Source organism: Alternaria arborescens (genome assembly GCF_004154835.1).
Source record: "Alternaria arborescens strain FERA 675 chromosome Unknown contig_24, whole genome shotgun sequence".
Lineage (NCBI taxonomy): Eukaryota > Fungi > Ascomycota > Dothideomycetes > Pleosporales > Pleosporaceae > Alternaria > Alternaria arborescens.
The window spans coordinates 374984-401710 of NW_021167879.1; the positions used below are offsets into that span (position 1 = coordinate 374984).

General features: G+C 52.0%; 11 protein-coding genes across 11 annotated transcripts; 5 read left to right on the forward strand and 6 right to left on the reverse strand.

The window, feature by feature from the left end:
- Window positions 1–19: 19 nt before the first annotated feature.
- Window positions 20–2919, forward strand: AA0111_g9068 (hypothetical protein; the record flags this gene model as incomplete). The annotated part of the gene is made up of 3 exons (XM_028655585.1): window positions 20–94; window positions 142–732; window positions 784–2919. 3 exons carry the CDS (start codon window positions 20–22, stop codon window positions 2917–2919), a joined length of 2802 nt encoding a protein of 933 aa, XP_028503461.1.
- Window positions 2920–3086: 167 nt separating this feature from the next.
- AA0111_g9069 (hypothetical protein) lies at window positions 3087–3536 on the reverse strand (the record flags this gene model as incomplete). Its single annotated transcript, XM_028655586.1, has 1 exon — window positions 3087–3536. One exon carries the CDS (start codon window positions 3534–3536, stop codon window positions 3087–3089), a length of 450 nt encoding a protein of 149 aa, XP_028503460.1.
- Window positions 3537–4794: 1258 nt separating this feature from the next.
- On the forward strand, window positions 4795–5328 carry AA0111_g9070 (hypothetical protein; the record flags this gene model as incomplete). The annotated part of the gene is made up of 2 exons (XM_028655588.1): window positions 4795–5153; window positions 5208–5328. 2 exons carry the CDS (start codon window positions 4795–4797, stop codon window positions 5326–5328), a joined length of 480 nt encoding a protein of 159 aa, XP_028503382.1.
- Window positions 5329–5764: 436 nt separating this feature from the next.
- AA0111_g9071 (hypothetical protein) lies at window positions 5765–7114 on the forward strand (the record flags this gene model as incomplete). Its single annotated transcript, XM_028655589.1, has 1 exon — window positions 5765–7114. The coding sequence occupies one exon, from the start codon at window positions 5765–5767 to the stop codon at window positions 7112–7114; it is 1350 nt and encodes a 449-aa protein (XP_028503383.1).
- A 1169-nt stretch (window positions 7115–8283) lies between these two features.
- AA0111_g9072 (hypothetical protein) lies at window positions 8284–9875 on the reverse strand (the record flags this gene model as incomplete). Its single annotated transcript, XM_028655590.1, has 2 exons — window positions 8284–9557; window positions 9653–9875. The coding sequence occupies 2 exons, from the start codon at window positions 9873–9875 to the stop codon at window positions 8284–8286; spliced, it is 1497 nt and encodes a 498-aa protein (XP_028503384.1).
- A 1236-nt stretch (window positions 9876–11111) lies between these two features.
- On the reverse strand, window positions 11112–12832 carry AA0111_g9073 (hypothetical protein; the record flags this gene model as incomplete). Its single annotated transcript, XM_028655591.1, has 4 exons — window positions 11112–11710; window positions 11765–12376; window positions 12428–12554; window positions 12620–12832. 4 exons carry the CDS (start codon window positions 12830–12832, stop codon window positions 11112–11114), a joined length of 1551 nt encoding a protein of 516 aa, XP_028503385.1.
- A 1128-nt stretch (window positions 12833–13960) lies between these two features.
- On the reverse strand, window positions 13961–15196 carry AA0111_g9074 (hypothetical protein; the record flags this gene model as incomplete). The annotated part of the gene is made up of 1 exon (XM_028655592.1): window positions 13961–15196. One exon carries the CDS (start codon window positions 15194–15196, stop codon window positions 13961–13963), a length of 1236 nt encoding a protein of 411 aa, XP_028503378.1.
- A 285-nt stretch (window positions 15197–15481) lies between these two features.
- Window positions 15482–17886, forward strand: AA0111_g9075 (hypothetical protein; the record flags this gene model as incomplete). Its single annotated transcript, XM_028655593.1, has 4 exons — window positions 15482–15560; window positions 15630–16630; window positions 16680–17292; window positions 17342–17886. The coding sequence occupies 4 exons, from the start codon at window positions 15482–15484 to the stop codon at window positions 17884–17886; spliced, it is 2238 nt and encodes a 745-aa protein (XP_028503379.1).
- A 315-nt stretch (window positions 17887–18201) lies between these two features.
- On the reverse strand, window positions 18202–21051 carry AA0111_g9076 (hypothetical protein; the record flags this gene model as incomplete). Its single annotated transcript, XM_028655594.1, has 4 exons — window positions 18202–18407; window positions 18487–20566; window positions 20683–20799; window positions 20851–21051. 4 exons carry the CDS (start codon window positions 21049–21051, stop codon window positions 18202–18204), a joined length of 2604 nt encoding a protein of 867 aa, XP_028503380.1.
- A 332-nt stretch (window positions 21052–21383) lies between these two features.
- On the forward strand, window positions 21384–23351 carry AA0111_g9077 (Tyrosine--tRNA ligase; the record flags this gene model as incomplete). The annotated part of the gene is made up of 5 exons (XM_028655595.1): window positions 21384–21619; window positions 21668–21821; window positions 21873–22159; window positions 22209–22557; window positions 22608–23351. The coding sequence occupies 5 exons, from the start codon at window positions 21384–21386 to the stop codon at window positions 23349–23351; spliced, it is 1770 nt and encodes a 589-aa protein (XP_028503381.1).
- Window positions 23352–23570: 219 nt separating this feature from the next.
- AA0111_g9078 (hypothetical protein) lies at window positions 23571–24959 on the reverse strand (the record flags this gene model as incomplete). Its single annotated transcript, XM_028655596.1, has 2 exons — window positions 23571–24884; window positions 24942–24959. The coding sequence occupies 2 exons, from the start codon at window positions 24957–24959 to the stop codon at window positions 23571–23573; spliced, it is 1332 nt and encodes a 443-aa protein (XP_028503386.1).
- Between the last annotated feature and the right edge of the window lie 1768 nt (window positions 24960–26727).

The following is a 26727-nucleotide window of genomic DNA, read 5'->3' on the forward strand; positions in this document are numbered from 1 at the left end:
TGCGACAACATCCAAGCCGATGCATCCTACCAAAGTACAACGATGGGTCGGCTTGACCCGTACTGTGAGCGACTGGGATCATGGACTACGCAGAGTATGTTTGAGCACTTCGTCATTAAAGCTAGGCTAACAGCAAGAAAGGACCCTGAGTTGTGGTATGAAGGAGGAGATTGTTTCGTCCACCTACACGCAAAAGGGGCCTCGCGTCGTGGGCCATCCTTTTGCGTTCCCTTCAGACTGTTACGGCAGAAGAAGTGTGACGCCATGTTGAATTTATGCGACGCCCAAATCGCACCTGCGCCAGGATCTGCCTCCCAGCAGTTGAGGCGAATGCCCAGCTCCCTCAATAACACCAATCGGGAATCAAACGTCGTCGAGCTTTTCATCCCTGCTTCAGAAGATTCATCCCAGGAACCTTTCAGGCAGCACATTACAACTCGCAACTTCTTTGCGTTCCTGCTAGGTAAACCACTGGTCGGCGATCATATGGGCCAAGCATTTGTAGACCTCCAAGAACGGTTGCAGCACTTTCGACCAAGCCATGCGAACAACCATCAAGACTTTCTCGACTACGCAGAAAACCAAGGGTACCGAGATCTGGTAGAGTGCACAGACTATGCCCTTGCAAGTCTCTTCTATGCAGAACACTATAAGCTTAGAGATGCCTGGGTTGATGCTTTCGCCCACTGTGTTGGTATGAGTGAAAGCCTTGTCCTCAGCCCGGAATATGTGGTATGTATTCTATCATCTGATCAAGGATAACTTACTAACACATTCTTATAGCTGACTTCGAAGCTCACGAAAGCACTGATTACCCGAGCTCATCTCGAAGTCGACGGGCACCTCGGCCGCGTATCCATCGCACTGAGCAGGTTCCTGCAAGAGGACCTCTCGCCAACTTATCTTGGGCTGACAGATGGCGCCAGAAGCCACCTTGATCGCTTTCGCCGTTTCTTGCATACCTTTTACGTCGGGAAGTTTGGATATTGGCCACCACCACGGGGCGCTACCTTTCCTAAAGCGCTTTACAAGTCAATGTATTACGATTTTCAGAATCTCTACGACTACCTCGTAGACACCGAGTCGACCGCCGATTTTTCATCTCAAAGACCTGCTAGCGGCGGCATCTGCGTCTTACAGAATGTTATGACCTTCGACCAACGACATGGATTCAAGTCCCAGCCCCATCCTTTACCTCTCCTACCAGTATATGCGTCGTCGCCGAAGAGAACGAACTCTCAGAAAACGAATTCGCAGAAAGCTTTGAGGCAGCTCATCCTGGCATCGCAACACAACAAGTCACATCTACAAGATACCATGCATGGTGCTTTGGCAGCGGCCACCAATACCTTGGATTCGAGCGCGATGGAATCGAGCATTGTACAGGCCTATATCCACTTCGAGAAGGCACACGCTATCAATGCTAGTCAACGTGAGGGGAAGATATCATCGACAGATGCGCGTAAAGTAAGATGGCTTGTAATCTACGGGACACTGCAATATCTGGTGTCCGCTCTTCGCGCACCGAAAGAGGTTCGTGATTCGGAAAGCCCAGAATACGCTCTGTGTTATGTCGCGGAGCCCATCGCTTCGACTACCAACAGCGGTGCTACGACCCCTTTGGCCACACCTTCGGTCAACGTACCGTTGGCCATCGACGACTATCTTGCGGAATCTCAAAGCAGCCCTTACTCGATAGAGCCCGACTGTCAAAGAGAGGATTACTTCACGCCGCGAAATCTAAGTCGGCGTGGATCCATGGAAGTCGCACCGCTTAAGATATCTCAACCCCTTCGCTCGTCTTCCGTTCGCTCGTTCGCACGGCGATCATTATCAGCTCGAGGTTCGCGAAGGAATAGTCTCTCGATACCCATACGAAGATCTGTTGGCATGAATCAGGAATTTGGCGATCGATCGAAAGACACAGCGTCAGTTTCGCAAGCTAGTTCTCGTCAGGTGTCGTCCACTTACTCGGAATCTGTTTACTCAGAGCACTCGACGACACCCACAGCCGACAGTGGTGCTAATCCCGAAACCTCATGGCTCAGATCGCCGTCGCCTTCTGCTTCCCGTAGCAGGCAGACCTCTACAGGTAGCACGGCCACACGCCCCCGTACGCCCCTACTTGATTCCGTACAGCTTGAGCGTGCTACGTTTCCAACTTTGTCAAAAGCTACTGGGGAGCCACCCAGCCGATCAGATAGTACAAGCTCTACAGCAAGCTCACTGTGGAGTGAAGGTGCCGCAAGTGCCGCCTCGTCTAAGTCGAGTACATCGGGAGAAGTCTCCGTTCATAAGGTTAGCCCCGCAGAAGAGAGTGGGCTTCTAGGCGGGCTTGTGTCTTTTGAGACACCCATAGCCACGGCACCAACCCTGCCACAAAGCGAAATACACCCCCTACTACGACAACAATCTCCACAAACCGACTTTGAGTTTGGCTTCGGAAAAGCAGAGCCAGAAGTCACTTACGATGTCCATGAACATTCTAATGGCAATATGATGATTGGCATGGCTGTTTCTACTCCATCAGTGCCGGCCAGAAGATCTAGCTTGAAGCTCTTCCCAGATACACAGCATGCTGTCGCCACTGAACAGGCACGTTCTCTCATTGCTGAGAGGAGGCCTTCTCTTCCTCGAAGCATTTCCACTCCATCAACCCTAGACACTTCGTCTAAGCAAGGCTCAGCGACTCCATCGTCTACAACCACGACTCCAAGTGGCTACTGGGAACAGTACAAAGCCACTCTCACACAACAAAGAGCGCGATCAAAGACCGTGTCCTCCAGCGGATCTACTCCATCTTCTATTGTCAAGATGCCTACAGTGCTCAAGGCATCCTTTGCGCGCATTGGTCCTCGTAACGACGAAGATCGCGGCGTTAAGAGAGAGCGCAGGCTTTCTACTCTATGGCGACACTGATCGTCGGATAATAGCCACTCTGTACTGTTTTCTGGTTTTTCTTTTATCTTTCTGCTACAGCGATTCTCATGCATGGTGTTCCGGCGTATAAAACAAGCATGTTATATACCCTTTCAAGCGTTCAGGTATTCACCCCTCATTTTAGGAGTATAGTAGTTATGTCACGACTAAACGATACAATCTTCCTCAACATCTTCCACATGATCTTTCGCATATACACGTTTTCGCCATGCCGACTTCCTCACTAGGTTCCTAGCCCCGCTCTCCAATCGTGCAACAGTCTTTCCGCAGCAGCTAGCGCTGTCGCAGAAACATATTCGAATTAACCACTCTACACCATTAGCCTGGACAACGACGTCCCCTATGTCGACACTGTCGAGCTCGAAGCTGCTCAAAGTAATACTGGAGTCAATAGGGCTAGCGCAGATAGATCCTTCAATCTCGTAGAGAAAGTCTTCCGTGAGGCTGTTGAAAGAAGTCGATGACTCCTGCGAGGAAGGAGCGTTATCATCGTATACGAAATTACGATCACCAGTGATTGCTTCGGTGCTACTCTTCGAAGCTCGCTGTATCGCAGCCTTATCGGGCGATGCACTTGCACTTGTACTGGCGTTCATGTCTCCTGGTGAGCTCTCTTCCAGTTGCGCAATAGCGGTGCAAATTGTGTGGTAGCGATTAGAAACGGCTGTACTAGACTGCGTCCCTGCAAAGTGCGAATTTGTACTTGGGACACACCTGACATCTTCACAGCTGCACAAAGTCCCATCCCTACCAACAATCACGTTGATAGAAGTGCTGTGCAAGACACTCCATTCTAGAACGGCGGTAACGGGTGCCAACAAAGCAATGGAACATTCCACGCGTATGTTTCCACATGCTCGGTGGCTTTCCCATGGGCATTGACACCGAAGATTCGAGTCTTGCAGAGGACCCAGTGACATCATGCCGATTTTCCACTAGGGCCCCGCAAGCTTGTCGCACTATCGAAAGCCTCAACAAACATGCGCTCCACAGACACCACCTAATGCGAAACACATGAGGTGTTTCTTTCGCGGACATGCATATCGTCGCTAGGCGCAACGCGTTTGCTACTATTTTTGGCCGGGCCTATCCGCTCGCGCCTTGCAAGATCCGATCCATCCTGTTTGCGAGTGCGAATGCACACAGCTGACCTGCCCGTTGGTTGGGACGCACGTTCACGTTATCGACTGCTACGCTACATCACAGTCTGTGGCGTTGGCGGATGTGGCGTGCGGCACCCTGCATGTCACGATTTGAGGCTGCGTAGCCTTGCAGTTACCAAAAATGGCACCGCTCGCAGGCGTTCATGGAACCACTTGTGCCAAGCAGTGTCGACGTCAACGTGGTGGCTGTTCACAGGAGCGGTTGAATGCTCTTGTCGTATTCGGACTATGCCACCATAGTTGTTGCAACCAAAGCGGATGAATCACTGAAATGCAGAACAATGCATCAAGCTGCGATAACATCACAAAATGCGCAACCACAACATACGAGGTGCGTACCTTGTTGTTCGACGATCACTGCCACTTAGATCCCAGAAAAATGCTAGCGGTCAAGGGTCTAACTGCTAGACTCGGAGATTTGTACCCACGTCGGCCCACGTCCGTCCGGGGAGGCGACATCATTGCCTGCGTGCGACCCAGCCGACTGTGGAATACGAGGTATGACCGAATACATGAGCTTGGATGGACGTTGGTCGAGTGCTAGGGCCAAGTGACGTTGAAATGGTTATGAAGATCTTCACAGAGATATAAGTACGGCCTCATCCTGTCCTACTTCAACTACACACACTTCAAACAAACTCAAACAAACTCATTCCAACCAAAAGCACCAACAAACTCCAAACCCGACATCATGCAGTTCTTCACTCTCGCCGCCCTCTTCGGTGCCGCCGCCATGGCAGCACCCGCTCCTCAGACCCCCGAGTGCCCCAACCCAGCTCACTGCGGTGGTGGCCCACCAGACCCAAACACTTACGAGAACATCGACTTCACCGACTACACCCTCCGCAAGAACAACGGCACTATCCAGTCCGTTTCGTTCAAGCTCACCGGCAAGAACGCCACCGACCTCGAGTGCTCTGGTGGTCCTTACCCTGTCCTTCCTTCTGAGGTTGAGACTTGCGGTGACTCCAAGTACCGCTTTGGCATGTACCAGCCTGAGAACAGCACCGACACCTTCGCTATCCGCGTCTACCACGAGCTTGGCACTGCGTACGTATCCCGAGCATCTACTTTCATAAACAACAAGCTAACCAATTTCAATAGTTTCGGCTTCTGGGGCGAGGGCGAAGTTCCCACCTACTGCCACGCTGGTGGTAACGGCATCAACGACTTTGTCTGCCAGCAGACCAACGCTTACACTATGGTCATTACTGCCTCTGGTTAAATATCCTCTACACTTGAAGGATAACCAAATACCTTTTGTACATACTGTTTTATACCACTTCACAAGTAATATAATTATCAACTTGGACGCACCAACTATTGACGGGCTACTGGCTATGAACGCCGTGTGCCACAGACCTTAGAGAGTAGTGAAATATATAAAGAGGCGAGGAATTCAGGGCAATCCTATACCAAACCTCATGTCGTCAGTGTATCTTCACATCACCTTGTGAATGAAATGCTATCAGAGCCGCACATGAAGAATAGTAAGTAACGATTGTAGGCTCTATTCAAGATTGTGATTCCAAGGGCTCTGTAAGCCGAACATGTCACATAACATGTATTACAGTAAGCTTTCTTATCCTTAAAGGCCCTCATCTATGTACTTGCCCTCAACTCTATCTTCCTAACAACAACGGTAACATCAGGCATACTACATGAATAGCGGCACTTTTGTCATTCTGCTAACAGTCACCTTCCCTACTCTCGCGATACTATCCTTTCTCTTCTCGCTAGCAACATACTTTCTACCACCAAGAGTACATCCAGGAACGAGAGCTCGTGTGGAGAACCTCGAGGAACTTCTGGATATCATACCGGAGATAGTTGAACACATTAAGGATCTAAGAAGAGTGGTCACTCACGAAAAGAAAAAGAAGAGGAAGCTGCAGAGTGATCTCAGAAATAGAGTGCCAATGGTAGGTATACGCGGTGGATCTGGCTCCTTGCTGGACGATGACGACGCACTTGAGACGGCGTCTGCTACAGAGTTACCGCCCAGCCCTGAGCATGAACCTTCATCTATGAATGGTACAGCAGATATCCTTCCGCAACTAGTACTCCATGTTGGGAATGAAGAAAACGGCTTCTCTCTACGTCTTCAACCAGTTTTCATCTATGAACATATTGGAACGCCCTCCTCCATTGGATATCAGCCAACCCTCACCATTAACTATCGGCCAATTGTCATCCACGATTATCCACCTGCGTCTTCTACCCATGATGAATTTGCCGAGCGTGTTACTGCACGCGCAGGAGATATCCGTCCCCGTCCTCGCCTCTCTATGCCCGAGCTCAATGAAGCCATTGGAGATTGGGGTAACGTAGTGAACACACCTGAAGGTCCAGTTCTGCGCATCCATGGGGAGGAAGGCCATGAATTCCATATTCGGCAACGTGCGGACAGCCGGCAAAACGGTGAGCACAGGACGAATAGATACGCGACAGCTACTCAGATTATCCATCTGAGCACGTATACCGCGCGTGTCATGGAATCGACAACACCGGACTCTTGCACGCGGTCGTCGCGCAGCGCATCGCTAAGTGGGACTACCCTGGTTGACTCAGTTGCGAGTCTTAGCATCGATGATGACGATGATGATGCAGTAGTTCCCAATGGTGACATAGATGGTGCGCCATTGGGAAACGATGAGATCTATCGGAATAACGCCTACGAGACACCCGCTGCTAATGTGCGACGACGCCGAGCTGTTAGCAATATGAGGAGGACTGCTAGACAGAATGCACATGCGGAGAGAGGCAACGCGATGATGAACGAGGAGGATGGGAATGTTGATGTAGCGGAGGCGGAGGATGTGTGGTGGGGTCTACGACACCGGAGGAGGGATAGCATGGAGGTGGAGATGATGCAGCATATGCTTAGTCGAGAGCGCGCAATTCAGGCAGAGCAGACACATCATGTTGAAACGAATGGCGGTGAGAGGGACGGGGGTAACGAGTCATCTGACGGCTTGTTGGGGGAGGCAAGAAGGCCTGCTAGTGGGTAGGTGTCTAAGCAAAAGTTTTGACCGACAGGAAAACTGCACGGTACTTACTTGATCTGTCGTGTAGTAAACCTGCGGTCTAGATTCGCCTTATATCGTGATGTTGTAGGCGCATGAACTCGTTCTGGGGTGCTTCAAGTGCAGACACTTCCAGGCAGATAACGCAACGACGAGTAAATATCAGTTTTTTTTTGGAGATCTTTGGGTGCTTTCCTATATGTCTATGCTCTACCACATACTATCAAGTTTCCTACACGCAATGCAGTTCTGAACACTCTGCCCCTTATCCTAGCGTTTGCAATGATACAGTCCACTGTGTCTCTTATACCGCTGAGAAAGTCATATCTTTATAGCGCTTCTCCAGATCCTCATAGTAAAACATGTTGGACATAATTCCCCCTCTTTACTTCTAACATGAACAGTTGTCGAAGATATAGTGGGCTCGATAATACATTCGTTGAAGCGTTGTCAGATGTTCGCGCAAACCGTTAAGATGGTCTCAGCTGCTCCGTCTTCGAGGGATCGCAGGCCAGCGACGGGCGTAGAAGGCGATCGTAGCTGTCCCTCGCTGAACGCCATCCTGGAACGCAAGCTCAATGTCCTGGACCGAATGAGCCTGCGATCTAAGCGTTATAGCGAACGCTCTAGCAATGATGCCTGACGTATAGTGACTTTCTGATAAGACTTGTTTTAGCTGGAACGAGTCTACCAGGGACGATACGAGTCCTTTTACATGTGCCAAGCTTGTTTTGTTGCGATGCATGCCAAATGCCCGGGACACCATAGCCATAGCTTGTGCCGTGCCAACGTTTATGCTGTTATTCTTATCCCGTATTCGCGAGGAGACATACTGCGTCCTGCGGCCAGATTGTATCTCGTTGAGACTTAGTAGGTCTTCACATGTCTGTTCTTGATTGGAGAGTTGGCGCAACTCTGAGAGCGGGAAGTGAGAGATGATGGCTGCAGCAGGTACAGAAGCCCATACCATCCGCTCTGACGAATGTTAGTATCAACACAGCATATATCGCGTATTGTTGTATTACCTGCATGTCCTTTATATCTGGCCCACCAAGCTTGGCCTTCTGCTTTTAACATGCGCAGGATTTCTGCTGCTGGTAAGGTTTTGTTTGGTTGTTGGAGTAATGCGTGATCGAGCGCGACTACATGTAAGATTAACAATTAGCCATGAACAACGAGTTTATTGGAGAATGAAACATACCGACAGCTATCCTGGGGTCTTCCATTGTGGAAGCCTTAACGAGCGCCTGTAGAAGACTAGTTGAGACGGATACAAACGCGGATGCACCACCGATCATTGAGAGATGCAAGTTTGTGAGAATCATGAGCGCCTGTCGTCCTTGACCATCAGGGGAGAAGGGCGGTGGATATTCACCCTTCCAGATTGAGAACGCTTGGCTCACGAAGCCAGTCTCTTCGTCGAACATCGTCCTGCTGTTTGCATCCCATACCCTGAACCCAATAGAATTGGTGGTAGGCAAGGAACTAGGGCTTGGTTGCGTAAATGTAACCGGGGATGTGTTAAGATCCTCAACATCCGACCAGTTCTCTTCATCTTCATACTTAACGTCCGCTGCTAGAGTTACTCCTCCAAGCGGAGGAACCTGTGCTGATGATCCTTGAACATTTGGCGCTAGAGGTACACAAGACATCTTCCTCTCTCTCTCTGCCGCGCGCCGAACTAGAGATTTCCAGTACTTCCTTGTGGTCGGAGATCTCGCGTATTGAGCTAAACCAGACTTTCGTTTGACCTCGATTCTCCGCCGCGACAAGTTAATGCCATATTCAGCCGCCTTCTCTTCGATGATCGCACGTATTTCACCGTACTTCTGCATAGGATCATGAAAAGGTACAGCCATGACGCGACCGAATTCTGGGTAAGCACGTGGGCCGTACAAGACCAGGTGGCTGTCGAACTGATAGCGAATAACTGAAAGTCGTAGATCTTGGTCGGTAACAGCATTGAAAGTCCTCGGAAGCGTCGTTGCGTCTTTGTCATTGTACCATCGGTAAAGGATCGTCAGCAGCTCCCGCTCATCTTCATCCCACTGGTGGGGTGGGTCACGTTCGAGGCGTTTCAATGCTGCTAATGAATCAAAGCCACCAGGCTCACCATATTTTGGTACGGCATCGAGTGTCTTGCGGACGTTTGCCATCCCAAAGTTGAGAGTTCGACGTACCAGTGGCGTTCGTTCAATATTGGAAACTTCGAGATGACGGCCTGTCTTCGAAGAATTGTGCAGCTTAGTAGAGACGATTCCGCCTGAAATCAGCGGGCATGGACTTGACAATGGCTCTGTACTTCCTGAAGCGTAGCGTGATGTGCCCAGAAGAGTTTTCATCGCAAGATCTTCGCCAGGCTCGCTCTTGATATACGATCCGAAGAGGCCCTCAACAGAAGGTAGTACCAAGTCTTGCTCATTGCTGTCTTCGCAGTCATCGTGATTGCTAGCTAACATCAGTCGTAGGCTGTTAGCCCTTGCCCTGTAACACTGTAGGCAAGAATAATTGGTGGCCACTTACCTTGAACATCAGCCTCTGCCACGTTGTCCGATTGCTCCAGAGCATGCGCTTCTCGTAGTGCCATAGCGGTCGCAGCTTCTACGGCCGGCTCCCACAGCAATACGCCGGCATCTGCAACCCTCCAGGTGTGTCTTGTCATTGCGATGTTGTAAGTAAGAAGCTGTTTGAAGAGTTTTCGTGGATCAGATAGCCAAATCAAGGCGCGTTGAACTGTTACCATCATGTTGGCACGCCAAGAAGACGTGTGAGCACGCGTCTGACGTGTCATGAGCGCGTTACGTGTGGTGAGGGAACAGAGGAGGCATCTTTTGTCAAACTGTCCAGGACAATGAGTCAGGGTGTTCACTTGGGTCAAGGCAGTGACTGCGCAATAGAGGTAGTTGGTCTTATACCTAGTGATTATGGCGTCTAGGTGGTGTTATGGAAGGCACCTGAGATATAAATCGAGGGTTTGATTGGCGGTGAAGTTCTATCGCTCTGCCGAAGTTGTTAGTGATGAAGTTCGCCAGCATGCTGTTCCTGACGCTCTCACTTTCTAGTACGATGAAAAAAGCCGCTGACTAAGAATAAAGCAGCCTTACTAGTATAATCGTTTGAATTATGTAGAGAAGGAAAGAGGAAGGTTGGAGTGTGAAGTAAGATAGACTAGCTCTATCGACAGTTGTCTTACTGCCCATGCTACTGTCTTGACTTTACCAGACTGTACGGAGGAGTAAAATTGGATAGGAACAGATAAAACAGTTAAACCAAGTAGCCGTATTGAACATGTAAAAGTCGGACTGATTACAGACAGCCTCCGAGTGTGTCCCACCTTGAGCTTCGTGATGACATTGTTGAGGAGGAGGGCGATAGATCGGAAAAGAAAGATGATGTGTCTAATCGGACTGATAAGATGAAAAGCAGATACCTTCCCACGCTACGTTACATTCGTTACTCAGGGTTGAGATGTTGAAAAGTGAAATAGGATGCAAGCGTATAACTTTTGGCGTCAGAGACGAAGCATAGATATGAACAGTCCGCCTTTCGAGAACATATGGTATGCAAAGAGCCAGGAGCGCCTGCGCAATGCTTCGATAGATATCCATGAAGTAGGAACAACCAAGAAAATGGATGTTTGAAGACGTTGTAGTCTATCGGTCCGAGTGTTTGGAGGATGCGGATGCGTGGGGTCGTCTGGTCAGGCCCACATGGAAAGTGCGACTCTGCGGCGCAGTGCGCGTTCGTACCGAATCGTTGATGTGACCTGGTGACGGGTTGTTGGGTTTGCATAAGCGCCCGAGTAGTGCTGTGGCTGCTGCGAACACGCATATGCGGTTCATGGACCGCATGCGGGACCTAGAACGTGATCGCACCTGCAGACAAGCTACAACCGGTTCGATAGTAAATTGCTTCTTACGCCCAGGTCACCACCAACAACACTATGCGCATGGCCCTCCATATCTGACGGACTGATGGTCGCTCATTTATGACCATGCTGCTCGGTGCAGATCTTCCTCACGACCCACTTCTCCCAGAATTTGCGTTGCTGATTGGTGACCATGACTCCATCATCCCCTAGAGCGTCCACGCTATCCATGTGGCCATTGCAGTTGCACCATGTTATTGAAGCCGGTGTGTCTGGCATTGGTGGAAAATGCAGAGTACCACCTTGTTCAGGCTCATCCGTCTCTGCATCGGATTCGGTGCCAGCTATCGAGCTACCGTCAGCATCATTTCCACTGCCACTGTGGTCATCGGATGGATCGTCGTGTTCGCCATCGTATTCGTAGTGGCTGTCATTGTCGCTTTCGTCGCTGCTATCACTTCCTAGAGGATCATCGGGAACTTCGGCTCCCATGACAAACTGCTCGTCGAAGTGTTTTTCGTATCCGATTCGTCGGAGACTGACCCAGTCGAGTCTTGTGAGGTCGTCACGTAGACAGGGGAGCACATCCCTCCACATACTGCCATCTTTTAAGAGCACATCTCGAAGGCGCAAACCACGCAGTGTGTCTTTATGTCGCTGAGCGATACCTAGGATTTCATCTGCGTTAAGACGCCAGGCTTGGATTCCAAAGGCTGCAGGATAAAGTTAGTCTATGTCGCAGTGCGTCCCATACCTTCAAAACATACCCTGCAACTTTTCCCATTTGACATTGTGGAAAAGCTCTTCTAGTCGTAACGTGAGTGGCCGATATGAAGGGAAACCAATATGCACTGCTTCGATGTTCTTAGCCGCAGTGAATAGTGCCTTGGACAATGAGGATAGATGCCGCATCCGTACGTCCAGGTCCGTGCTATCATCGAAATGTAACTCTAGACAAGTGAGGCGTTCGGCCAGAATTCCCAACGTTGAGGGAGGGTTATTGGCGGCACCTAAAACACTCTGAGGACTTAACATGGGTGACGAGAACCTTGAGCATGGTGATTCGGACTCAAGGAGAGCTTGACCGATCGTTTTCGCGCTATGCAGGCATGCTGGTGGCCATGTCGGCACTAGACTGTTCAGTTCGTTGTGACCCCGCATATACGAAATCAACACCGCATCTTGCTGGTCCTGCAGTCGCAGGATCTGAACATGCTGGAGTGAAGTGAATCGCTGGAGCGCAAAGTGCAAAACACGAGCATCTTTTCTTGTCCGTAGGATGTCCCTTTGCTCGTTTACTTTTTCTTGAAAGTGACCGACATCAAGGAAGCCGAAACTCTCAGGCCGTGTGCGTAAAAGCTCCTGAATGCGCTCTCGTCCTGTAACTTGGTCAGTTTCAAAGATGGCAGAAGCAGGATGTGTGATGATACCTTGATCATAGAAGAACGGTACCATGTAACTGAACTTCTTCACGCGGCCCGCAATGTGCGGCTGATTTGCAATCTTCTCTAGGCGTTCAAGTCCTTTCCGCGAGAAGCGTGTGGTAACGCGAGAGAACTGCAGACGTGAAGATACGAAGTCAGTGTACGTCTCTCATGCATTTCGTACAGGCACAACTTAACCTGATGAATCACCCCGAGCAAGGCGAACTTTCTGCATGTGAGGCGAAATTTCGCAACGGTGTCGGCGTCGTCAGGCTCTAGAGGCAGAGGTAGCTTAAAGCTCTCCTGTGAGAGATAGGCACGGCGCTCCAGGCTGATTGGTTTTTCTGGTTCAGAGGCAACATATTCGAGGATGATGCGAAGAAGCTCGTCGGCAAGATCGAGGATACCCATTTTAAGTGGGACCATTCATGACGACCGCGGAGGAGGAGCTCAACCACGAAGCTTAAGCTCCCAAGCGATTTAGGAGCGCACCGCACAGCGGATATACTTTGGATGCAGGGCAGCAGAGTTCGGGCCGGGTCGGGATACTCGTCTGACGGGTGGTGGTAGTTGGATAGCGACAGCGGGAGAGGGTCATCAACTGACGACGTGGTGTTATCCGACGGCACCGTTCTGTGGGATAGCAAGCGAAGGACAGCCAGAGGGGCGCGGTAGGGGGAAGAAATGCATGACCTCTTTGCCAGCAGTCAGCTAAGCGTCGCTGGAGTTGCGAAGACGACTGGACACGAAGCCTGGCCTTGCAGCGACAATCCCGGTACGCCCGCTTCAAAATCTCCAATGGCACGCGGTGAATTAGACTGCAACAGGAATAGTGTGCTGCAGTAGTCCATAGCGACAAATCGACTCTTTTAGCTCGGGAGGAGCCATGTTCCCGTCTCGCTGATGGCGGAATCCCGCGTTGAGAAACGGTCATGTGATAGAAGTCACTGGGGTGGGGCTGCAAATTTCCATGGCGTTGCCAACAAAGCATGCATCAGAAGCGCTTGTGACGCCAATCAGCCACAGAAAAAGCGTCATCCGACCGATACCACTGCCGTGTACTTGGGATGGCGTTTGCGCTATGCGAAACAATGGAGCGTCTTATGACGACACAGAGCTTGGGAGCCTCATAGTGGGCTGAAACGGGTGGTCAAGAGTGCAATATAATTATGCTGTAGAAGCGCGTCATTCTCTCCTGTTTCGCATGCGTCAAAGACATTTGTTACGGAGAGTCTACATCCGTAAGTCAGCTCGCACATGATGACGCTCTAATGCATTCAGACTGTCGACTATGGCGACGTGTTGCTTCACAAGCCCTATGCCGGCCCTGGTAATGTCATGCGGACCTGCGCGGTCGTGTGGCTTTGGCGCACGCAACTGTCGTGCAATGTCGCACAAGAAATGACACTAGACAACCTCCTGCTTCGTCAACTTGTCGACATGGTAAGTCGACAACGCCTCTGCTCACATACTGTCTGCCAACAAACACTCCGAGACGTGTCTCTTTCATCTCCCTGCTCAGACCCTGATTAACATGGTTCACGCCTTTGCCCTGGATTGAACACGTTCGCTCCGTTTACGACGAATCTCGGTGCTGCTCAGCTTGCTCTGGAACGTCTCGTCTACATTGCCTTCCTCGCTGGCATCGAGGACGGCAACTTCAAAAATATCGAGGGGATTCCATCCCTGCTCACTGCGCTTGTTGTTCACAGCAGCACCTCCGCCCCTTGTTTCAAGAGAGAGCACCAGGGCAGAAATTTCTTTGTCAGTGATGGTTGGGCCGAAAGGATCCCAGATCTCGACGTATTTGATAGTGAGCCCGAACGGATAGCTGACGTGGACGGCATGTCCGTTCGGTCCGGGTTCCTTGATCTCTTCAACGTGGATACGCTCGTCGCGTGGGGGGCCAAAGTAGACGATAGATGAGAGGAAGTTGTGTGTCGATTCTTGACGCTCTTTCCAGCTCTCGAGGTGCTCTGCAAACTTTTTATTTACTAGCAAAGCATCTCCGGTAATTCCAACGGTAAGCACGCTGGGAGTTGTGTCAGAAGGAGATGCTTGTCGTCTTCCCAACATGAAGGCAAACATGGTGAGCAGTAGTTTGTGACCAATGTGGAGGTGATCAAAAGTGCCTCCGACGGCAACGGACATGTGGTTGATTGAGTTGTCTGAGTTACCGGTAGACGATGATGATTCTGGGCTTTCTACACTGACAATGCCACCGCGAACTTTAGATATGGGTGTCTGAGTTTGGGATAAAGAAAGAAAGCTTCTTAGTACGCGCTCCCCTTCCTCGCTCTCAACCGAGTAGATAGTATCCCATGACCGAGAACTCCGGGCTAGCGTATGGATATCGATAGCAGGCCCTTGGAGTTCCTGCTCAGGAGTTGAATCGGGCAGCGGCGTCGTCAGTTGGCCATGCCGAGGATATGCGACTAATATGACGCGAGCATCAACGCCCTCAGAGTCTTCTGTATCGATAGATTCTCTACTAGCCGTGATGCAGATGAGCTTGTAGAGGTCGGCGACCAATTGTTGAGTAGTCGCATAGTGTACGCCCCGGGGCGCATCTAGATGTCCGTACAGATGCGGGCATGGCAGTGCAATTTCTAAAACGGTGGGTTCTTTTGATACGCGAGGAGATGTGGCCAGCTCTCTCAAGACAGTGAACAAGGGTGAGTTGTAGACGGCCTTGAGCGCAGCATATGACGGTGGTGAGGGCGCAGGCGGCAGCAACAGCAGTGCACGATGGACAGGCTTGCGTGATGGAGGCATGGCTGTAAGATTTGGTCAAGGAAGCTGCGGTTGGTAACTGTGACCTTGGGTCATGAACTATATAGCCTGGAAGCGAGCTGGAATCACATATACTCTGAGCCCTAGGGAAGCGTGAAGGGAGGGTTCGGAGGGGTGGTGGGGAACTTTTACCGAGATAGAGCCGCCGCTGCCCAGCAAGTCGACGCCAACCGCACTTCCAGCTCCTGGACGATTGATTACGCGCTGCGACAAACCACAGTCTCTCTTTCATCTGCCTGAGCCAGCGCAGTAGTAATTGCAGGCGCCATGCCCTTCGGAAACCACCACCACAATGCGCAGAACGACCCGGCGCAGGGCATCTTCGCAGCGGCTTCGGCGCTAGGGAGTATGTAGGCTCACTTCTGGGGGGGCATCTACCGTTGAACTTGGGCTGATGTGTGTTCTGCGATACTAGGCATAGGAGCGCCTGGAGGCAATCTGCGAGGAGCAACCCAGGGCACCACGCGGGCCGGCACCGACGCCTTTATGCCGCAGAGCAGCGGGAATGCCCAAGGACAGAGCGAAGGCTACATGGCCTCGACGGCGCCGCCAGCAGCCAACTCGAGCTTCGACGCCCCGCGACATAGAGCCCCGACTACAGGCGGACGCACCAACGAGGAGCTGCACATATCGACGACGGTAGGCCAGCATGTCCCAGTACCGTCATCCGTACCGGCGCAGCAGCAGGCAATGTACAACTCGCCCGACAATTATCGATCGGCGCCCAACATCAACATCGACCATGGAACCCCTCAGAACAGCCAGTATGGCTCCCCGGCCGTCCCCGGTAGCCTCCAGCCCGCCGGCGGTTCAGGGCAGCAACAGCAACAGCAACAGCAACAGCCGCCGCAACAACAACAATCACAACAGCCACAACAGCAGCAGCAACAGCAGCAGCGACCGGCACCCAACGCCGCTTACACCGCGCCCGTCGTGCCTACCCAGACCCAGATAGCGAGCAACGCCCAGCAGTACACGCTCCCCACGCGCTCCAACACCATCAGCCAAGCACAGCACTCTCCCCACTCAGGGTCGCATTCCTACTCGCGCTCGAGCCCAGCTGGCCTGGGGCCCGACCAGAAATACATTCCCTTTTCCAACACGCCCGAGCAGTCCAAGTACGCCGCCGGCACGCCTGCGCAAAAGTACTATCCTACCACTCCCTCCGGCGCTGCATCGCAATCGCCCCTGGGCCTGGCTGATATCAGGCCGCGCGCAAACTCGACCATGGACCAGGAGGGCGGCATGGGACACGGCAACACCATGGTCACCGACGGAAACAAGGTGCCCTCTAACAGCAACTACCTTGCGCCCTGGAGCATATACGCCTACGACTGGTGCAAATGGAACGTCCCCGGCGGCAACAGCGCCGGCAAGATGGCCGTGGGCAGCTATCTCGAAGACAACCACAACTTCGTGAGTACGAGACTGACTTTCACATGCGCCATGCTGACGCGACTTCTAGATTCGCATTCTCGACACCCAAATAGCCCCCCAAGACACGTCCGTCCCCGGCGCCACACCCTACGGCCTCGAATACAATGCCATCGCTGAAGCCACATGTTCTTTCCCTGTCACGAGAATACTGTGGGAGCCGCCATCTTCGCAGAAGCAGTCGACCGACCTCCTCGCAACGTCTGGTGATCATTTGCGGTTATGGTCATTACCTCAAGCCTCTGGCAACAACATGAGCAACACAATCACCCGCTCATCCTCCGTAAACACTCGAGAGCCACAGCTCCCTAAGCTCACACCACTCGCGCTTCTCTCCAACTCAAAGACCCCTGAACACACTGCGCCCCTCACCTCGCTCGACTGGAACACCATGTCGCCGAAGCTCATCATCACCTCAAGCATAGACACGACCTGTACCATTTGGGACATACCCTCCCTCACCGCCAAGACACAATTGATTGCCCACGACAAAGAGGTCTTCGATGTACGCTTCTGCGCAGGCAGCGTTGACGTCTTTGTCAGTTGTGGAGCCGACGGTAGTGTTCGCATGTTCGATCTCCGCAGTCTCGAGCACAGCACCATCATCTACGAGCCTTCAGACAAGGGCAATGACAAAGACAAGGGTAAGTCTTGGTGTGTTTACTTTCCACGTCAACCACTAACAGGTTACAGGCTCGCCAACAGGTCGCATGTCCCCGACCAAAGCCCAACAGACCATGTCGTATGCGCCTCCGCTCCTCCGGCTCGCCGCATCACCACATGACTCCCATCTCCTCGCTACCTTCGCCGCCGACTCAAACCTCATCCGCATCCTCGATGTGCGACAACCGGGCCAGGCCCTCCTCGAACTTCGCGGCCATTCTGCATCTGTTAACAGCATAGAGTGGAACCCGTCACGAAGAGGCATGCTCGCATCTGGCGGTGACGACTCACTGGTCCTCATATGGGATCTTCTCCATGCAAACAACGGCGCGACTATCAGCGGAGAACATGCTTCGGCACAGCCTCCAGTCGTCCAGCCAGCGACTACACATTCCGCCAATGGGGCTGCAGGTGCGCAGAATGTACCTGTGGGTCAGAAAGGACCTTATGCCAGCTGGAGGTGCGACTACGAAGTCGGCAATATTAGCTGGGCACCTCAGAGCGCATTGACAGGGCAAGGCGGCGAGTGGGTTGGTGTCGCCGGCGGACGTGGAGTTTGGGGCGTCAAGTTATGATGAGCGTTACGTTATCTCGTTGTTAAGGACTTGGTACACTCTAGGAGACGATATGAAATGCCCATGTACGATCTGATGCCTTTCTTTGCAAGACGGCATGGCAAAGAGGAAAAGTGCATAGCTTCTGGTACTACTTTCTGAGCACAATAGTTCAAGGGCGTTGCGGCGGGTTTGATGCATATCCAAGATACCTGAAAGTGCAAGATTCTGTCTTCTCTATTACGATTTTGCGCTACGCTATTCGTGTTTGCTTGAGATGACTTCTTTCCATACTATTCGGCCTCTTCACAATTTCTTTCCATAACCAGCGTATGTTCATCGAATAACAACTTCAACGACAACCTCGTTGCTCCATCCAGCCTTTGAATCAGTTTCTTTCCACGCACGAACGGTATCGATTTCAAGCACATTCTCGCATTCCTTGCTAACACTGACGCAGTGAGCTGGGACAGGACGGCCGAAAAGCACAGCGAAGAAGTCGTTCTCAATAGAGCGCTTGGGCAAATCCGAGACGTAAAGTGCTGTGTATTGTTAGCCAGGATGTCAATAGCGAAGAGAGAGAGAGGGGGGGGGGGGGGGGGAAAAAGAACAGAAACTCACCGAAAGTGCCCAAAACCTTACAACTTGTCCAAACCCTCAGTCTTCCCGAGTTCCTGTCCACATACGCATCTGCACTAATAATCGCCGCCGCACCCGTCATCTTTCCCACAATGCCCAGATTCGCCACGCTAATCTTACTCGGACCTTTCGCCTCACTATCTTCTCCCCTCTTGAGTTCGAGATCCAGCAATGGATACGCAGAGAGAATCTCCCAGCCCCTAATTGGCAAGTCAAGGTGTACAAAGGCCTTGTTCGTCGCCACACTGGTCGGTTCCGTAACCTGACCGTCAGTATGCGAACGAATGATGTACGTACCCTTTTCTGCACCAGGGAAAGCGTCCAAAGCAATGAGTTCAGAGACTGGCTTGGGCGTGCAGTTGAAGACACCGAGGATGGAGACGCCAGTATGTGCCATGCCGACGTAAGTCGTTACTTTGAGGAGGACTGTATCATCATAGGCGTTGTAGGCTTGTGTTGTCTTGCCTACGGTGTGGGGGCGTAGAATCACGGTGTCGCCTCGGGGTGTCTTTCCTGTCATCTGATGGATGAGGTCGATGTCGTGTTGGCCGGGCACGTCGGTAATGTAAATTGGTCCGCCCGATACGCAACGCGCAGCGGCATGGAAGGCAGCATAGTCATGGCTTGTTTGGAACATGTCCCAGTCTGGGAGGATGTTGAGGTATTGTGTTTTGATGGAGTTGTGGGCGTTGCAGAATATGTGCCAGGGATGGCTGGCGGGCACTTCGGGGAAGAAGTCGTCCGAGTTGCGAAGTAGCATGCGTGGTTTGTTGGAGGGAAGTTGAGAGTGAAATATTAGAGGCGGTGCTTGTGACATGCAGGATATTGCGCGGGCGGAAAAGGAGCGCAGTTGGGCGATGGACCAGGCGTCCTGATAAGACTTCATTAGTTTGCGGCGGTCGTCTGCATCATGGAGTTCATCGAGGAAGAATTGCGCGTCTGTTTTCACGGAGTCGATACCGCACGAAGACAGGAACTCGTAGAAGGCCTTGTAGAAACGGTCCACATCTTCCTCAGCTACCACGGGGATTTTTCCGCCGGAAACACCGTCTTTCAGTTGTACCTTGGTGGTCTTGTAGTCTTTGGCTATCTTCCCCTCGGGAGCTATACCGCCCCAATATCCAAAGATCGCGTGCCAAACAGCGATGTGTCGGATATGACTATACTTCTCTCGGATGTCGCTCACTGTTGCTTTCAGACCACGAGGAAACCCAGTTTTGGTTGCTTCAAACTCCATCCAAGCGTTGTTAAACTGGTCCCCGCCTTCAGTGTTGAGTGACTGCCAATTGTCGTCTATAATCAGATTACTGATATTGATATCGTTCTTGCGAAGTGACTCCAAGGCATCGAAAACCTTATCTTCGGTGAGCTTTTGGCCAAGACCGTTCCAGGTGCAGTACGTCAAGCCGTCGTACCAGTTCTCTAGCCATTGCGGTTTGAAGTCGTCAACCAAAGCCTTCTCCTCTTCATTGGTTTGCCCCGTCGATGCTTCATATGCCATTACGAGCTTGCGAGCATAGTACATGGAGGCCGCTACTGCGTCGTCCAACTTTCTGCCTACTGCAGCAACAACGCGTACAGTGCCGTCTTTCTCGCTGTCATTCTTGGCGTTCATGACGACTCTGCCGTCACTATCGTGATTGAGAAGTGTTAGGACCTCGTCTAATCCACTCACTGCGAGAAGAACCAGATGAGAGCCGTCATGGCGCTCGAATGCTGCCAACATAGCATCCTTGTCCGGCTGGAATCGGTCCTTGCCCTGTCTCGGAGCGAGCCATGGAGCCCATAATCTGACTTCAGCGAACCAACGTGAGAGATTTGTCGGCTTGCCAAGCCTCTCGCTCGATTGACCGGATGTCTTGCCTGACGCTGCGCTCACGGGGTAGGTCAGGTCCCATAGGACCGTATTGGGCGTATCGCTCTGTTCTTTGGAAATGTTGAGAAATGGTGGAAGACCCTCAAGGTAATATGTCAAGTCTTCTTTTAGCGGATCTGGCGACTGGTATATGATGCGACCGTCCGAAGTTGAGAACTGTTCATTGGCCCATTTCCAAGGCTCGTTCTGCGCATGTCAGCGGAGGGGTTCGCGCGCCCATCTGCGACCATCGATCCGATGGCAAGAAACTAAAAGACTGGAACAAAGTGAAGCTCATTGTAAGCACAGAGTCTAGCACTTACCTCTGAAGCTCTGAATGTGATGGTGTACGACAGAGAAGACCCGTGCTTCGGACGTCCCGGCAAGTCGATTGTATAGTACTGACGTTGTACATCTGCTTTATCGGGCTTGACGGCTGTCTTTGAGCAGTTAGTTTCCCGACGCGCCCATACTGTATGACTGATGCTGACCACTGATGCCTCGTTACTCGACTGCAAACTAGTGCTTGTCCATTGGTCCAGAGTATCAAAGTTGTGCCACAGAGCAACCTCCCATGTCTTTGCTGAGCCGGCAGAGCTCTCAATGACTACAGTGAATCTGACCGATTCTCGATCAGAGGAAATAGTAGTCGTCTGTCCCAGCGGAGGATGGCAGCTTAGTGCAGCGTACATGTTAGCGGTCAAGGTTGGATGTCAGGGCGAACTGAATGGTCAGGGCAATGGATTGAAAGCAACACAAGCAAAGACACGATGGACAAGATGAATGAGAAGGGTGTATTGATCTTGTATTGATCGAACAGCTAAAGTATAAGAAGCACAATGATGCATATGCAAGCACTAGGATGCCCGAGGGAGGTGCAGGTGACGTGTGCGGAAGCGACACGGAGGTCGGGGTAGCTGCGAGGTGAGCTCGAAACCAGCCAATCGGCGTCATCGGGGTCCCATCTTGGCATCTGGGACATTTTGACACGGGCCAAAGTTTCCATGCCGCTCAATTGGCAGCCATGTCAGCCTTGAGACACCTGTCAAGGCCCCGGCAATTTGTTTGTCGGCAATGTACACGACAGCAACACAGCCTCGCGCGTGGTGAGCGGCAGGACAAGAGATGGGCTGCCGAAGAACCAGATGCAGCAGCAAGACAGGCGCAATGGGAGGACCAGGCGGGGAAGGTGCGATCAGGCATGCAGCAGAGTATGCTGAGTCTACTTGAAGAGCGAGGATTTGTAAAGGACGTCGCCGGGTGAGCACGACAACAGACATCAACCTCGATTATACTGAACATTGGCAGTGGACGCCAAACGCTTGACTGGCTGCTCACCGAGAAGCGCATAGGCGTGTATGTTGGCGTAGACCCAACAGCCCCCTCTTTACACGTCGGACACCTTCTTCCCCTCATGGCGCTTTACTGGATGTACCTTCATGGCTACTACACCGTCAGCTTGGTGAGGCGCCCACGATTCGGTATACACAAAGCGGGAGTTAATCATGGATAGTTAGGTGGAGGCACAGTGCAAATTGGCGACCCATCTGGCAGGACGACAGCTCGTTCGCGGCAGGGCGAAGACGTGCAGTCTATGAACGTGAAGAGCATACAACACCAGCTGGAGAAGCTGTGGACCAACGTGAAATGCTTGGGGATCAAGCACCAGTACCCGCAGTTCGTCAGTCGAAAACGGGACATCCTCAACAACAAGAAATGGTTGCAGAGCCTGAGTGCGATAGAGTTGATGAGGGATCTTGGGTCTGGCATGCGCCTGGGTGCCATGCTTGGTCGCGATTCGTAAGTCCTCCAAGCCTTTCATAGGCCTCTTCTTCTCACACACTTGCAGAGTCAAGCTACGGATGGAGAGCGGCGAAGGCATGGCCATATCTGAATTCAGCTACCCTCTCTTCCAAGCCTACGACTGGTGGAGCATGTACCGAAACCAGGGCGTTCAACTCCAAATCGGCGGATCTGACCAGTACGGAAACATCATTGCGGGTATGGGCGCCGTCAGCCATATGCGGAAGATATATCCCATGGAAGATGGTGCAGAAGGTGAAGAAGACCCACGGGTTGCAACCTATGGTCTCACTACACCACTGCTTACAACAGCGTCGGGCGAGAAGTTTGGCAAGAGCGCGGGCAACGCAGTCTGGCTTGATGGTCAAATGCTGAACTCGTTCGACCTATACCAAGTATGCTTTTCGCACTTTACTAGAGATCTACTACTGACAGATTGGTACAGTACTTCCTCCGCACCGCCGATGCAGACGTAGAACGCTACCTCAAACTCTTCACCTTCCTCCCTCTTGACTCCATCGCCCTCCTAATGGCGAGGCAAGCCCAAGATCCTTCAAAACGCCTCGCCCAACACATTCTCGCCCGCGAGATCGTCGAGCTGGCACACGGAGCCGCGGCAGCACAGCAGGCCATTACCGCACACAAGGACGCCTTCGGTCAGGGCGCCCACACCTTTTCGTTACTCTCGCTGAGAAACTCGATTGCCGAGCACAAAGGTACGGTTGTTGCAGCAAAGGAAGGTATGGGGAAGATGGATAAAGAGTTGTTCGAGTACAAGAAGGCCTATGCTGCCTCTTCAACCACGCAATCGGTATCCGACACTACATCAGAACAACAAAAAAACGTCAATGAGAACATCGTCACGCTGCCTCTTTCGATGCTTCAACCGGGTTCCTTCCCACAAATTCTCTACGCCGCCGGTCTTGCAAGCTCCAAATCTGAAGCCAACCGCATGATTGCAAACAATGGTGCCTACGTTGTAGTACCGAACTCTGGTCCGTCTGAGAATCCCACTGCGCTGAAGTGGTCAAGAATCAAGCCGGAGAAAGATGTAGATCCCAACCACTATCTTGTGGACTGGGAGGCACTAGTCTTGAGATCCGGAAAGACGAAGATTCAGATCTGTAGGGTAGTTAGGGATGATAAGCTTGAGAAGAAGGCAGAGGAGACGGAGCAACAAGAATCATGAGAAGTTGGAGGAGGATCCATTGCTGGTGGAACAAAAGGACGAATGCTATGTCATATGCTCCACTCTATTCTATTATGTTATCCAACTCTTCTGCAGCGTTGATGATGTTCTCTGGCGAAACGTAAAAGCAATGCCTGCACCAGTATTGATTCCTCATAACCCCCAACACCATTCTACCATTATTCAGAACTTCCTGAGGAAATCGCCGTCTGGAACTCCTTACTGTTCCAGATGTCGACCAAACCTCCCAAAACCCCGTACACCATGTCTAGGATGTTGGAACCTAGTCCCGGCACCGATCTTGCATGGCGCAAGCGGACTGTCCTGTACTCCTGCTTCTGTCTGTACCAGCCCGATACCGCCATCCTCATCCCTATTCTCGTTGTACCGCATGGCTCGCCGTTCCTTTATTGGTGATGTACGTGCAGAGTGATAGCGCGTGGGGCCGCGTTCGATGCACACGTTGGGACTAAGAGGGCTGAGTTGGACGCCGCCGTCTTCGAAGATTGACTGTCTTGCTGGGAAGTTGCGAGAGCGGACAGTGACGGTTTCTGTAGACTGAGCTTGAGTTTGATTTGTAAGAGGTTTGGACGAAGATGTGTTAGGAAATCGCGGTGCGGGAAGAGACTTGAATAGTGAGGGGGTACGTGGGTTAGTGTCGAAATCAAGGAACGGGTCCCGAATAGTGGCATCGCAGGTGGGAGTGGGCGACTGTTCGGAACTCTTGTGGAGGAGATCAATGTCAGTGAGTTTAGGGGGTGGTGGTAGTAGTGATGAGAAACTGCTGGACTGGCATTCCATCTCATCTTTCACAGTAGGTGTATTCCATTCGCTTTCAGCTACGTTTGTTAGCCAGTCGTTAATTCGGTCCCTAGGCGGGCCAGTGAGACTGTAAGTGCGGCTTCGAGAGCCCGCAATGAAGTAACCCGAATCATCGGACCACGACTCTGAACTCTGCTCGGATATGTGGGGGCTCTTTAGCTGTAGCTTATGTTGTACTATCCGAGATGAGCTTGTCGATAAGCACAAAGACTCTGAAGGACGTGTCGGAGATGATGTGAGAGTACAATGTCGTTCATCTCCGTCGTACTCCTTTGTTGGTGACGCTTTCCTCGAGATATTTGGCAATTGGGGGTATAATACGCTCTGCCCACTTTGAGGCGATATGTGGTCACGACTGGCGTCCTCGAAGATCTGTCTCATCCGTGCAGCATGTCCCGCACGAGCTGGGGATTGCAGTAGTGCTGAACCATTGTTCGCTCGCCGAGCCCGAATGTTTGCCTGTTTGGAAGGCGAACTCAGGAAGTCATCTGGTCCTGGTAACTTTGAAGCAACCCGTATTGGCTGTGCCAAACCATGGTCGGTGAAGGTGTCGTTTGTAGTCAAACTGGTGTGTGCGCCATCTGACGGTTCAAGAGCTATGCCACCATCCGGAGAGTCCTTCACGCTGTCGACATGCAGGAGCAGACGTATGGAGCCCGGACTGGGTGTGACAGGATCGCGGGTTGTGGAACTGCGTCCTTTGACAATCCCCTACAATATAGTTAAGTAACACGTAAACGATGTCCGACTCATCAACCCTCCACGAACTTGCTGAGGAGAGGCCATATTGATCGGCTGCGCGGTTTCCCTATTCTCTCTCATGGCTATCCGAGATGTCTTGGCATGCTTGAGTCCAGATTCCGCGTGGGTCCGAGAGGTTGCACAAAGATGACTCGAGGATTTCAGCAGTAGTACATGACCTTGTGGCTGGCGTTTTTATGGGAGACGTGCAAGAGCTACATCAACGCTCCCACATGCTGCAGTCACCCGTCATGCCTGTCAACCGTGCACTAGTAGTTGCTTCCCCATCATGTTGTTGTAGCACAAGCGCATAGCAAGATTGCAGAGACAACCACAACAACAATGAATCGCACATGTGTGGGGTGTGACCATTTTTCCGGAGGGTTCAATAGTCAGAACACATTGACTGCTAGTGGAGTCGCGAGTCGCGAGAGGATGACGCATGCAGAACAGGCACCTCGGGAGGACGCAGGTACAGGTGGAGGCAACAGAGGGTCTTCGCAGTATCTGGTAGCGATGACCGCGATTCCGTATGCACAGAGCACCTCGCTCGAATCAAGTCGATAAGAGGCGTTCGCGGGATGTTTCTTTTTTTGCTCATCATCTCCGGCAGGTTGGCCTCACGTGTTGAGACGAGCCGCGTGCCTGCCCAACGGCCAAGTACCAAACTTTGTAAGAACTTTAACGGTAATTGCTGGATAAAGTCAGCCTTACGATACTCCACGAATCTCTTCAAGGTTCAGGTTCAGTACCACGATACGCGGGACGGCGTAATCGGCACCACAAGGCCGCTGGATCTCGCTTGTCGATCGCTATCTAGGGGCGCCTCACGTTGATTGCAAGCCAGCGGGCACCGCTCTGTCCACTCTGATCCCGCCCTCACGGACACTGCGGTTCTGTATGTCATTTAATCTCCATCCTCCGTTCATTCGCTGAGCCTCGCAAAAAGAGACATCGATCTTGGCCCTTGATCCAATCTACAGGCTCGGCCCTTTCTCCGATCACATGGGTTGTGACGACATTGTCTGGACAGTGTGTATGCGCGCTGCTGAAAAAAACCTCTCCAGGTACGACGGTTCGCGCTCCTGCACCTACCCTATGTAGGAGTCGCTATGGAAGTATTGTCTGGACCCAATGAGGCGTAATGCATGCAGGAACAGGACGCGAATTCTAAAATGGGCTGTCTTGGCCGGGACGACACTCGAGACCGACTCGTGGGCCCGCCTCGTCTACGCAAGGTGATGCTATGTAAAACACACCAGGGCCGCATGCATCTGAAGCATCCTTCAACGTTGCCGGACCATCGCAGATTGCTGACAGCCACGAATAGCTCACCTGCGCCGGGCGCGACCTTGATAACATAATTGCAGTCATCATCACCATTGCAGCGGACGTTTTCGAAAAGGCGCATGCTCTCGCACCGTCGCACGTTGGGCGCATCCTCGGTACCTTCTCCTCACCTCGTGCTGGGGCGGGAGTGTGTGCGCTGCCCGCGACTGTCGCACCATGCTGCATTCACTAAAAAGTGACCAGTACGAGGCCCCTGAATCGACCGCGCATGTCGTGGCGTCTTCGCTTCCTGCACTACACCTTCTAGTCTGTGCTTCTAAACTCTGAACCATGCCAACCTTGCGTGTTCCACAATCTGCCCTGCCTGCCACTCCAAAGTCTCTGTATTTGCGAGACATGTGGTCGCTGCCTCGACTGTCTTCTGCTCGTCCTCACTGTTCCCATTCCATCCTGGCCTGAGTCCATATCGCGAGCCCGAAGCTCCTCCAGCGACATCGATTTGCCGCATTCTAACTATCATACT